The sequence below is a fragment of the Mustela nivalis genome (genome assembly GCF_964662115.1).
Source record: "Mustela nivalis genome assembly, chromosome: 2".
NCBI classification, from domain to species: domain Eukaryota; kingdom Metazoa; phylum Chordata; class Mammalia; order Carnivora; family Mustelidae; genus Mustela; species Mustela nivalis.
Genome location: NC_139021.1, coordinates 36640526 through 36654201, shown reverse-complemented (window position 1 = coordinate 36654201; position 13676 = coordinate 36640526). Strand labels below are relative to the sequence as shown.

Below are 13676 nucleotides of genomic sequence, written 5' to 3'. Positions count from 1 at the left end.
TTTCCAACATACTATTCTTCATAGCTGTGTTAAAATCTATCCTAAGCTGTGTAGTTTGCATTGGGACCCATCGTAAGACTTCTTAAATCCATTCCCTTCGATGACACTAGTAACAAGAAGGTTCTTTGGACATTTTCAAGCATTTGAACATTGTCCACATTCTCTTTCTGACAGGAGGCAGAACTTCTGCTTATTAAGTGAAACTTGGGGTCTGGTATTTTTCTTCTTTTTTCCCTCCCTGAATGGTTTTCCAGTGATGAATGTTGAAGTGACTCAAGTTACGCAGAACAGCATCAGTTAAACGTGGACTTCTACATGATGCAGCCAAGATTTTAGCAGCTCAAAGAAGAAGTGAAATTAATTAGTCTAGTTATCTTTGGCTTCAGCACTATTTTGTTATAAATCATTTGGAGTGTATACTTTGGAGAATACTCAAACAATACCACTTGTGATTGTCATTCCTTGCCTTCAATTGGCCTGTTTACATCTGTCTGCCCAACAAGATTATAATCTCCTCAAGAGCAGGTTGCCATTCAAAGCTAACCTTCCTCTTTGTGCTATCCCTAGCAGCTGAGTATACTGCATGTTACTTAGGAGATGCTCAGTAAATATTTGTTAGTTTGAATGAATGAACAGGATTATGCTAAAGAATTACATCATCACTTACATATGGGAATGATGTTAGTAGTTTGAGGTATAAAAAAGCCAAATGTATATGAAATGTTAAAAAAAAAATTGTGTTTGTGTTGTTAGTTTGTTTCCCTGCAAACAGTGCATGGCCCAGCACACAGCAGAACCTCATAAATGTTTATTAAATTAATCCATTAAACTACGTGGAGTGGCTGTGCTCTCCATTTCTGCTATTCTCATTAACATATGAACTTGAGTCCCGGGAGAATTCATCAACATGGCAAAGGTCAAATAAGTAAGAATGATAAATTATCATCTAATGGCTATCATGTATCTTTATCTGTATTCAACTTTTTTTTTCCTTCAGGAGATTTTAGTGTGTGGCCATTCCTTGGAAGTGAATATAACCACAAACCTGGACTTCTTCCTAAGTGTGGCTCAAGTTCAACTCTTACATCAGTTAATAGTAGCAAATATGATTGGACTGGAACCATCAAGCAAGGCCACAGAGGTAACTATTACCTGATTTTGATTAGTCTTACTGCCTCTCTCCCAACTTTACATTCATAATAGGAAAACTATAATTAAATACTTTCTGCTAATTATCCTGTATTTAATTTTATTCAAAATATGGTCATAAATTACTTTTAGACTGGTGTTCTTTATTTTTGAAATTTGTTTGGTCTCTTTTCCTGTCATGGACCTTTGCAAAATTGCTGTGGCCTAGCCTCAGAAAAGCTTCTTAAAAATATGGTTTTAGTATCCTGCTTCAGTTTTTTAAAGTACAACGTAAGAAACCTGGTATAGCTTTCACTTACTCAGATACATTACAGGGCTAGGGCCTCTTTTGGAAGTGACCTTTGTGATAGTGCTATGGGAATATCTTCAATAAATAACTTCCAAAGCATTTGATTCCCATGCTTAGTGAAGAATGGACACAATCATAAAAGTTGAATGCCTGCCTAGAATTTTAATTTTGATCTGGTGTTCATTGGAAGCCTACATTGAAACCACAAAGCATGTCAGTATGAAACAAAGAAAACTGCTTATTAGATGCTTTTCAAGATATGTTTTCTTTGCTTTTTGTTTCCATACTTCTATAATGCTATCTGTACTTAGAATATATCTCCTATAAAAACTCAAGTGAAGAAGCCATTCATCTGTGAAAAAGACATTGGTTTTATTTTTGTCAAGAGTTATACAGAAGACTGAGTTCTATTTATTAAGAAAGAAAGAAAGAAAGAAAGAAAGAAAGAAAGAAAGAAAGAAAGAGGTGTTCTTTGAGAGTTCCTAGATGCTAGGCAGTGTGCCAGGCATTTTCATGTAAATTAACTCAGTGTACCTTTGAGTGTGTTATCACAACCACTTTCTGAGGTTCATATGGGCATCATTATCATTTTACATATTAGGGTCTTGGGGCTCAGAGATGGTAAGTGACCTGCCTGAAATCATTCATACATAGCTAAAAAATGGTGGAAGTGAAATTTTAATATTTAAGTCCTTCAAGTCAGTGCTGTTTCCATGCTATCACAGTGTGTGGATTATAACTATTCCATTAATCTGTCTTCTTTATTTAAAAAAATATTTTAAAATGATAAAGCTTTTAACTTTTATAAATGATTCTCTGACAGACCATCTTTTACCAACCATGATTTCTGTTTGCTCAGTATCTCTTTTTTTTTCTCTTTTATTTTCTTTTGTTTTGTGCGGGGAAGAGTGACAGAGGAGAGGGAAAAAGAGAGGGAGAATTTTAAGGAGGCTTCACGTCCAGGATGGAACCCAGTGTGGGGCTCGGTCTCATAACCCTGAGATCATGATGGGAGCTGAAGTCAAAAGATGCTTAACGAACAAGCCATTCAGGCACCCTTTGCTCAGTATCTTTTTTAGAAGGGTTATAAAGCTATGTCCTCTCTAAAATATCAGCATTTTTCTAATATACGTTAGATAATCCATAAGGATGTAATTATATGACCTGAAAGTAAATAGAGCACAAAATATTTCCCCATGGCATTTTCAATGGGGTTCTTGAAGCAAATTGGGTTGGAAACAATATTTTACGTTCCTATATAATTTGGGCCAAGTTTATGAATCAGTGAAACAAATTCATCAGTGAAATCGAATTCATAGATTTCTGATGTGTTTTAGGAATTTATACAACTTAGCAAATTTGTTGTTAAGTCTTTACCTACTTTTGGCAATTAGGAGTAAAGCTACTATAAACATTCATCTGCAGACTTTTGTGGGGACATAACTTTTCAGTTCCGTTGGCAGATAAAAAGGAGTGTGATTGCTGGATCATATGATCAGAATATGTTTAGTTTTATAAGAAACCTCTAAACTGTCTTCCAAAGTAGCTTTTACCATTTTGCATTCCCACCAGCCCTGAAGGAGGGAGTTCCTGTTGCTCCACAACCTTAACTAATGTTTGGTGTTTTCAGTGGTCTGTACCTTGGACATTCTTTTAAGTGTGTAATGGTATCTTTTATTGTTTTAATATGCATCTCCCTGATGATATATGAAGTGGAACATCTTTTCCTATGCATATGCTTATTTTCCATCTACATAGCTGCTTTGGTGAGGTATCCATAAAATTCTTTGCCTTATTTTTTTTTTTAAGATTTTTATTTATTTATTTGGCAGACAGAGATCACAAGTAGGCAGAGAAGCAGGCAGAGAGAGAGGAGGAAGCAAGCTCCCAGCTGAGCAGAGAGCCCGATGCGGGCCTCGATCCCAGGACCCTGGGACCATGACCTGAGCCGAAGGCAGAGGCTTTAACCCACTGAGCCACCCAGGCGCCCCCTTTGCCTTATTTTTTAATTGGGTTGTTTTCTTACTGTTGAGTTTTAAGAGTTTCTTTGTATATTTTGGATAACATCCTTTATCAGATGTGTCTTTTGCAAATAGTTTCTCCTAGTCTATGGTTTGTTTTCTAATTCCCTTGATACTATCTGTCACAGAGCAGAAGTTTTTAATTTTAATTGTTTCTTTCATGGATCATGTCTTTGGTGTTGTATCTAAAAAGGCGTCACCATACCCAAGAAACTAGGTTTTCTCTCATGTTCTCTTCTAAGAGTTTTATAGTGTATGTTTTACATTTAAGTTTATGATCCATTTTGAGTTCATTTTTCTGAAAGGGTTAGATCTATACGTAATTTTTTTTTTTTTTTTTTTGCTTGTAAACGTCTGGTTGTTCTAGTACCTTTGTTGAAGAGACTGTCTCTGTTCCATTGCATTGCTTTTGCTCCTTTGTCAAAGATCATTTGACTGTATTCACGAGGATCTATTTCTGGCCTATCTCTTGTGTTCCATTGACCTATTTGTCCATTCTTTCACAAGTCCACACTATCTCGATTACTGTAGCTTTATAGTAAGTCTTAAGGTATGGCAGTGTTAGTCCTCCATTTTTGTTCTTCTCCATTATTATATAAGCTAGTCTGGTTCTTTTGACTCTGAAAACTTTAGAATGAGTTTGCTAATAGCCATTAAATAACTTTCTTGAATTTTGAATGGGATATATTGAATCTATGGATCAAGTTGACAAATGACATCTTGACAATTTTGAATCTTCTTTTTTTTTTTTTAAGTTTTATAGTATTTCTTTTTTTTTTTAAGATTTTATTTATTTATTTGACAGACAGAGATGACAAGTAGGCAGAAAGGCAGGCAGAGAGAGAGAGGAGGAAGCAGGCTCCCCGCTGAGCAGAGAGCCCGATGCGGGGCTCGATCCCAGGATCCTGAGATCATGACCCGAGCTGAAGGCAGAGGCTTTAACCCACTGAGCCACCCAGGTGCCCCAATTTTGAATCTTCTTATCCATGAACATGGAATATCTCTCCACTTACTTAGTTCTTTGATTTTATTTGTCAGAGTTTCCTTATATAAATCTTGTATGTATTTTGTTGGATTTTACCTAAGTATTTCATTTTTTGGTGCTAATATAAATGCTATTGTGCTTTTTTTTTTTTAAGATTTATTTATTTATTCATTTGACAGAGAGAAATCACAAGTAGATGGAGAGGCAGGCAGAGAGAGAGAGAGAGGAGGAAGCAGGCTCCCCGCTGAGCAGAGAGCCCAATGCGGGACTCGATCCCAGGACCCTGAGATCATGACCTGAGCCGAAGGCAGCAGCTTAACCCACTGAGCCACCCAGGCGCCCCGATGCTGTTGTGCTTTTAATTTCAAATTCCACTTGTTCATTGTTAGTATATAGAAATGTAATGTAATTGACTATTACTTTAACCTTATATCCTGCAACCTTGCTATAATCACAGTTCTCATGTTGATTCGTTCAGATTTTCTACTTGGACAGTCCTGCCATCTGTAAACAGAAACAGTTCTTCTGTCCCAATCTGTAATAATTTTATTTTCTTTCCTTGCCTTATTTTACTAGCAAGGACTTCCAGTATGTAGAAAAATAGTGGTGAGAAAGAACATCCTTGCTTTCTATCTGATCTTAGTGGGAAAGTTTCAGGTTTCTCACTGCAGGTTTTTTGTAGATAATGTTTATCAAGTTGAGGACATTTGTGTCTGTTCCTAGTTTAGTGAGAGCTTTCATCATGAATGGGTTTGGATTTTGTCAGATGCTTTTTATGTATCCATTCATATGATCATGTGATTTTTTTTTTATTTTAAGTTTGTTGTTGTGATAGATTACATTAATTGAGTTTTTTTTGTTTTGTTTTGTTTTAATTTATTTGACAGAGAGAAATCACAAGTAGACGGAGAGGCAGGCAGAGAGAGAGAGAGGGAAGCAGGCTCCCTGCTGAGCAGAGAGCCCGATGCGGGACTCGATCCCAGGACCCTGAGAGCATGACCTGAGCCGAAGGCAGCGGCTTAACCCAGGCACACCACATTAATTGAGTTTTAATTGTTAAACAAGACTTGCAATACTTGGGATAAAGGCCACTTAGTGTAATATGTAATTCTTTTTATACACTGTTAGATTATATTTGCTGGTATTTTGTTGAAGATTTCTGGTTTTTTGTTCATGAGAGATATCAGTCTGTAATTTCTTTTTCTTAAAATGTCTTTTTCTGGTTTTGTTATTAAGGCAATGCTGGCCCCGTAGATTAAGTTAGGAAATACTTCTTTTGCTTCTGTCCTCTGAAATAGATTATAGAGAATTGGTATAATTTCTTCCTTAAATGGTGCTAGAAATCATCAGTGAACCCATCTAGGCCCGATGCTTTCTTTTTTGGAAGGTTATTAATTATTCCTTCAGTCTCTTTAATAGATAAAGGCCTATATCTATTTGTGGTTAACTCTTTATCTACCTACTTTCGGCAATTAGATCCTCTGTTTCTTCTTGTGTGAGATCCTCTGTTTCCTCTTGTGTCAGTTTTATCTGATTGTTTTTCAAGAAATTGGTGCATTTTCTTGAAATGGTTATCAAATGTATGGGCCTGGAATTTTTTATAATATCCCTTTATTATCCTTTTAATTTCCATAGGATCCGTAGTGATGTCCCCTCTTTCAGGTCTGATATTAGTCATTTGATTCCTTTCTCCTTTTTTTAGTTAGCCTGTTTAAAGGCTTTTACTGATTTTTTCTCTAATTCTTATTATTTCTTTTCTTCTGCTTATTTTGGATGGTGATGATATTTCCAATCTTTGACAAAGTTTTATTTGAAAGATTAATTTTAAAAGTTATTCAAGAATGTGGTGGATGATTTTTATTAGTAGAGGAAACATTTACACCATAAACAAAGGGGGAGAAAGATGGAAAAGTCTTTGGAAATAGAAGTGAAAAACAGTGGAACAATATAAGGATTATTGTGAAAGCCAAGATTTAATATTAATTTTGATTGTATGGACAACTAACACAAACTTTCAAATACATATTTAAGGAGAAGAACTTTAGGCAATAAAATGACCAGTTTAATAGTTCAGGCAAATTGCCTCTCATGTTGATTAAAACTTTTCCAATGTTTTCACTCTGAAAAATGTACTCTATATAGGTGAGGCCACTGGATCAATCAGCCTGTATTTGTATTCTTTGATTTTCATTTGTCCCTTTAGAGTGTTATGACTTTCATGATTGCTGGCTTCCAGAATTATTTCTCTTTTTTAAATTATTGTTTTCTCTATACATATTATGATAGGCCAAGACAGAACATAAGAGAAACAAACATTTAATATTCAAAAACCCAAAGTGCATTCCATATGTACAAAGTACATATCCTTTCATACTTCATTCTATAATTCCTCTCTATGACAACAATTGGTTGTTTAACCCTACAACAACAGGAATGTTACTTTGGTTTCTTACATCCTAGTTCTCTGCCATTTACATGAGATCAGAGTCAGGCTTCTAGATAACTTCATAGTCAAACCCAAATATACAATTCAAACTTTTCTCCAGAAACAGAGCTCCACTATTCATCCTTGATTTCTGGTTAGGGCTGTGGTGATTTACACAGTTGGTTTACAGTTTAGAGGTTTCTTTACCTCTTGCAAGATAATCTTGTTCTCGTAAAGGCCCAATTATATAAAAATGGTTATTAGTAATATAATCATGTCATTCATGCAATTATAATTAACAAGAGAGAAAGTTTGGTAACATGTACCAGTAAACATCAGGAAATTTCTGAAAGAGAATATGAATAAACAAAGAGCTAAAGAATTTTCATTTGTGCAAGTCTATTTATAGAAGAATAATGCAGGCCATTTTTATATGATAAAAGGAAACTAAAAAATCCGAAGTTTTCCTAAAGCTGTTAGTATACAGGACATTGTAAGGAATCGTTCAAAAACAGAGCAAACATTTTATTTCATTTTATTTCAGTTGCTGTCATACAAAAAAATACAGCTAGAAGAAAATTTGCATCAAATTTTTAAAGTAATAGACTACTTTAAAACTGAGATGAAAGCTGAGTGGTCTATCTGAAATCTGTGAAATTATAAGCAATATAGATAAAGTACTAAAACTAGTGTGTTAACTTGAAATAGTTTATTATTTATAATGCAGTTATTTTTATCAGTAACTAATATGATATGTGTCTAACATAGTTTGCTTGGGTGTTTTTACAGTTTGCTATGGGACAGTATAATATTTTGGATCTTTTTTGCTATGTACTATGATTGAGTTTGCGCCCTATAGAATAGTGTTCGAAGTTGTTTGTTTTCTTGATGGCATTATTACTATTTTATCATAGAAATAATCTTCTTTGGGGTTATTCCTCAGTTAGGAAGGGAAATCCTTATTTTTCAGTCAGTGGTAAAAATTTATACAAGACATACTTGACCAACTTAAGGATTGCTAGGAATAATTAGAACTAGAAACTTAAGAGTAAAGAAGAAAAGAAGGGACTTTGAGTGGTTGTATAGTAACAAATTTTTTGGAGTAGAACATTAGGCAAGATGAGGGAAATAGAGGCAAAAAGTATACCCGGAGAAAACAGGTGAGCAGAGGTGAGGTTTGGAAGTAGGAACTAAAACCAGTATGGGAAAGGATATTGTTGTTCTGTCTGTCTTTCTGTAGGTGTGAATGGGAAAGCCCATGTCGGAGGCTATATATTTCTGTATTAAAAAAAGAGGTGGGGATTTTGGATGATGTACATGTGGTGACTTTCCATCGGTGTTGCTATGCTGAGTATTTGTTTCCCTTCAGAGGCACCTGGATCAACTACTTGTAACCAAGCAATAAACACAGGCACCAATAAAATATGGATTCAAGCAAAGCCTTAAATGGACAAGAGGGCCTATGAGGAAATACCCTGAATTTCTTACAATCTAGACCTGGAAAAGTTATTAAGTATTTTATTGCCTATCCTCTCCAAGAGAAGGACTTCTTAGGTACATTGAACTATCACACCTGTCGCAATTTTACTTAGGCCTTGTAGATATTAAAAATCGCCTAATTGTCTCCTGATAAACAAGCTTATGCTTAGAGATAAGTGCATCATAGTTGCTGCAGGGTACATGCTAAACATCAAGAAAACCATAAAAATCTTAATTTTCCAGCCATGCTTATGTTTATCTCATACAGATTTCTTGACCAGAAATCCAGTGAATGCTTTAAGTTTTCCTAAGGCTCTCTTAAACTATCTTTCCTGGTTGTATTCAACAGTATTCACTGAGGGCTTTCCATATACCAGATATACTGAATACAGACTGGAAAAGGTATGAAAAATAAGTACACTATTGTTCCCACCCTGTAGGATTTCATAATCTTGTTGAGACATAAAACATAGAAAAATGAATTGATAACTAGGAACTCAAAGCAGTAAATAAGAAGTGCTAAACATGCTATATGAAAAATGAGTGTTAGAGGAGTGATTCACAACAGGAAGAGAGGACTTTAGGCCAGGCAGTCAGAGATTTAGCTTCATGGGGCTGTTGGAATGGAATAGGCAGAGAAGGATGACCTATTCATTTACTTAATGAACACTGAACCTTTTCTATATATCAAACACTATAATGGATACTAGAGTGACAGCATTAAACAAGAGATAAAGTTTGTGCTTCCAAGTTCTAGTGTTCATATATTTATGAGGAAGATAGGCAATGATAGTAGAGCTTGATCAAGATATATAATCATATCCACTTGTATATGCACACACAATTAGTTGCATACATCAGATATATTCACTTTCCATTTGCACAAAGTTAGTCATGTGGTCACACCTAGCTGCAAGGGAGGCTGAGAAATATAATTCTTCTAATACATGACCACGTGCCATGCTTAAAATTATTTTACTATGAAAAAAGAGGATGATGAATATTGGGATACAACAGACAGCCGGGGCCACAGAGATTTCAGGATTCCCAGGTAACCAGATCTAGAATACTCCTCAGAAAGTAGTTTTGGCTCTCTTCAATACTTTAAACATACTGTCAACTAAAGCCTAATGTTACATACCATATGATATGGCAGAAATAATGTTGGCTTACCACTGCTGCTATAGGGACAAGTGCTTTTGCCCAGCATTTCTAACCCTCTTCAATCTGATAGTAAACCTCCTTTCCTTTGGCTAAACAACATTCTCCTATATAGTTTCAATAGAGATTACCATTACAGGGTAGACATGAGACACAGGCCTGGTTAATCATTGCACTCCATCCCCCTATCAGTTATTGGCCCAGATATGGACACACTACTCAGACCAGGGGAGTGTTCTCTATGAGTACCCCGAGAAGAATAAAATCTCTTCCCCGTGGATCATTAAGTCCAGACGTTACCATATTGGAGATTTCTTTGACCATGCTGCTTTCTTCTCCTTTACCACTATCACATGAAGAAAACCTGTCTTTTTAAAAAGAGAAAGATAAAGGAATTGAACTCATAGAAATAAGGAAACCTGAAAGATGGAGAGAAAAAGTCTTTGACATCATCTGACATCCTTTGACACAGTCCTAGCCAATGAGATATAAAAAGAACTTTACAACAGATTTCTGAGAAAGTCTTCACCTTCTTGCTTTTCCACCTTCTTGGAATCATGACAATGGAAGTGACCAGCTACTGTGACCATCAGGCAAAACATGATGACCAACATGAGGACAAAAACCACACACTGAGGATAGCAAAGTGGATACATAAATCTGTATGTTTCAGTGTTCTAAGACGGAGATGATAAAGCCCAAGTGAAGTGCTGAACATACATACAAATTGATGCTGAATAAATGCTTGCAGTATGAGTTGATCAATAGACTCCTTAATTCATAGGAATTCCTATTTCTGTTCATAGAGATAGAAAAGATAGATCATGCAACATACACATCAAAAGAACTGGAAGGTATTGGTGATTAATTGTATGTTTGATGGAGACAGGTTGGGTACAATTTGTGGAAGGCTTTAAATACTGGACTGAAATGTTTGAAGTAAGCAATAGAGAGGAGTTGAAGTTGGTTGAACGTACAATAACTTAAACAGATGTCCTTCTAAGCTCAGATCCATTTTAGACTGAACCTCTCAGTTTTCCTCACATGTTGGTAGTTCAAACAAATATCATAGCTACATTTTTCTCTATTCTACTATAATAAATATATTGTATTCTAATGTAGTATCAGATTATTTCAGTTAGGATTTGAAACAGCTGTATGTAGCATATATTATATGGGCTGTATATTTCACCCACGATTTCTAAGAGCTACAGTTATTCTTTAAAAAAGGAAGGAAAACAATGCACACACTTAAAAATTGACTAAACAGAAGGATGAGAAGGCTGAGATTGCCCTGGGCTATGTTCTCTTGGCTGAAGTAATTACTGTGTTATTCCTGGCTAGCAAGTAATCATCTTATTAAGCCTACTTACAGAAGTAGTGTATATAAGGAGTAACACATGCTCATTTTCAAATCAGTGTTTTAGAGTAAATAAAATTTTTATAGCAAAATAAAAACCATATTTTTAGGGGGCAAAGAATAGAACTGCATCACTGGGGATCTGAAGGTGGTATTCTTTGATCCACACACTCCATATCCTGAAGAAGAATGTAGACAATTATAACACTAATTGAGCATTTCTTCCTTTGCCCTCTCTCCTTCCTCCTCCTCTTAACCACTTGGTCTTAGTCACTTCCTTAGATCTCCTTTCCTTTCAGTTTCTGCTAATGACTGGCTTGGTAACCCATCCTGGGCAGGCTTGGTACCTGTTCTGACAGTCTTTTAGATAGCTAAAAAAAAATCTCATTTACCCAAAAAAAAAAAAAAAATTACTTTCGGCATCAGAAAATATACAGTATTTAGTCCATGTTTCTTCAGTATTTCTAAAGTAATGGATATTTCCACTGAAGTAAGATTTCTACTTCCCCAGACTTTTTGCTATTATTTATTGTATTTGGCTTGCCTACAACTATCTAAAGAATAAAGAACTACATAAACCACCATATCCAACTGTCTATGAAGCATGATAAAGTTACACTGCAAAAAAATAATGTTACAGTCAAGCTGATCAGAACAGGTAAAACTCCCCAAGCTTTATCTTCATCCTCAATTAGCTCCTCTCCTCTCAAGATTGTTATTTCTTCTCATCTGTTCTTTTATTTCATATTTTTTACTATTCATAATAAGTTATAGGTCTTTTCTCTGACTCTAAATCCTGTCTCTTTAATATGTGCTCATTTCTCATATTTTTTTGAATTTCCAGTGCTTCCTTTTAATACCTTATTCCTCATGACCTACCAAAATGTTTGTATATAAGGAGAAACACTCTAGGAAGATAGTTCATAACTGATTCATTATTATCTTTTCTGAATAAAAATATGATAAATGAGCTAACTGTTCAAAATAACTGAGGGTCCATGGTTTGCTGGGTTTTATATATGACAGTTTGTTCTAACAAGCAAACTTCTGGGATTTCAGTCACTATTACATAAAAGAACCAACTTTTTAAAAATATTAACATCAGAGCCATGGGAATGTATATAATTCTCATCTAAGATTTCATACATTTTTAAATTGCTTATTTCTAAAACTTTGGCTCTTCATCAAAGGTTTTCTGTAGCAAATGACTAAAAATCTTCTCACAGAGTATAGAGGTATATAAAATAAACACCAAAGCCTAAACCCAATAATCTTCCTTCTACACTTTTGAAGATGCCTGGTCTTTTGCAAATGTGCTATAGTTGGCTTCCCACCTTTCTTTCTAAAACTTGGCCATTTCAGTAATGCCCATTTGGAAGACACAAAAGGATACTGGGGAGATGGAATTATTCTGTATTGTGATTGTGGTGGTGATTACACAACTGTATACATTAAGTAAAGCCCAACCCACTGTACATTTTTAAAAGTAAATTTTGTTATTTATAAATTACACTCTGGTAAACCTGGCTTAAAAAAATGTGTGGCCACTCATCTTTGGAACCCAGCTTCGGAAGACACAAAGTCCACTCCTTGGCAGCAGTGATTTCCATTAATGTCAGAAAGTGTGTTATACTTAGGTGGCCGCCCAGAATCTGTAACACCAGCTACCACTCGTCAGATACTCACTGTGTGCCAGATGGTCTAAGTGTTTTATACAGCTTAACTCCTTTAGTCCTAACAATAACCCTCTGAATTGGGGGCTTTGTCTCAGACTGTACAGCTATAGAAACTGACTCTCAAGAGAGTCACATTGTTTGCCCAAGGTTATATAGTTAAATAAGTATCCAGGCCCAGCTACTTGAGAATGTATTGGTTAGAGGAGTTGTAAGAGGCAGCTCAGTGACCTAACTGGTCTGTATGTGGGTGTTTATAGGGAGAATTATGAAAAATCTAGTTTACAGAAAACCTTAACTGTTCTTATTTAAAATTTACCTTTTGTTGTATTGTAATGGTAAGCCATTGAAGGATCTAAAATAAGAGCATGACATAATCAGGTTCACATTTGGAATGGTTAGAGGTGGATTAGTTTGGGAGCTCACTGGATGCTCTAGCAGTAACACAGGTGATGAGAGCCTGAATTGAGGCACTGATTTAGGGAAGAAGGGAAGAAAACCAGTAATGGGCAATCTCGGCATTTGCTTGAAAAGGTGTATAAAAGGAGGAAAGCCCTAGGAAAATAGGTTATAACTAATTCATTACTATCCTTTCTGAATAAAAATATGATAAGTGAGCTGGTTCGTCTCAGTGCATATGTTAATGGGAAGATAGTACCCTGGATCATTCTTTCTCTAGCTTTTCTCAATTGAATGACACAGGGCAATGAGTCTTAAGCTACGTGTTTGCTTATAGGCATCAGTCCTACAGAGGCCACAGATTATGATTCCCCTGCATTTTGTACCTTCTTGAATTCTTGACCAGCTCTGAATTTCATTTATGCCTCCAAAGAAAAATGATGTCGGAGTGGACCATTGTTCTTTTTAAAGACTCAAGAAAAGGTTATTATTTAGTTGTTGACTGGTTTTATTTCTAAATATGGAAAAGACAATGTTGTTTAAATGTCAGTGGAAAGGATTCAGTTGGAAGGCAGGTTGAGATATCCTGGGATGAGAAGGAAAAATCAATAGTGTACCATTCCTAAAATAATGAGAACATAATGTCCTACAAATGCAGAAGGGTTGATGTTAGGAAGAAGTACACGTCTTCTAATAGAATCAAAGGGGAGGAAGAGAGCATAATCACATACCATA

At 35.5% G+C, this 13676-nt stretch overlaps 1 protein-coding gene across 1 annotated transcript in view; it reads left to right on the top strand.

Annotated features, from left to right (window-relative positions):
- The window catches only part of VPS13B (vacuolar protein sorting 13 homolog B), a 714200-nt gene that overhangs the window by 436375 nt on the left and 264149 nt on the right, over window positions 1-13676 (top strand). Inside the window, exon 28 of the mRNA XM_082719962.1 lies at window positions 998-1141. Coding sequence (XP_082576088.1) covers window positions 998-1141 — 144 coding nt within the window. The remainder of the gene's footprint in view (window positions 1-997; window positions 1142-13676) is intronic.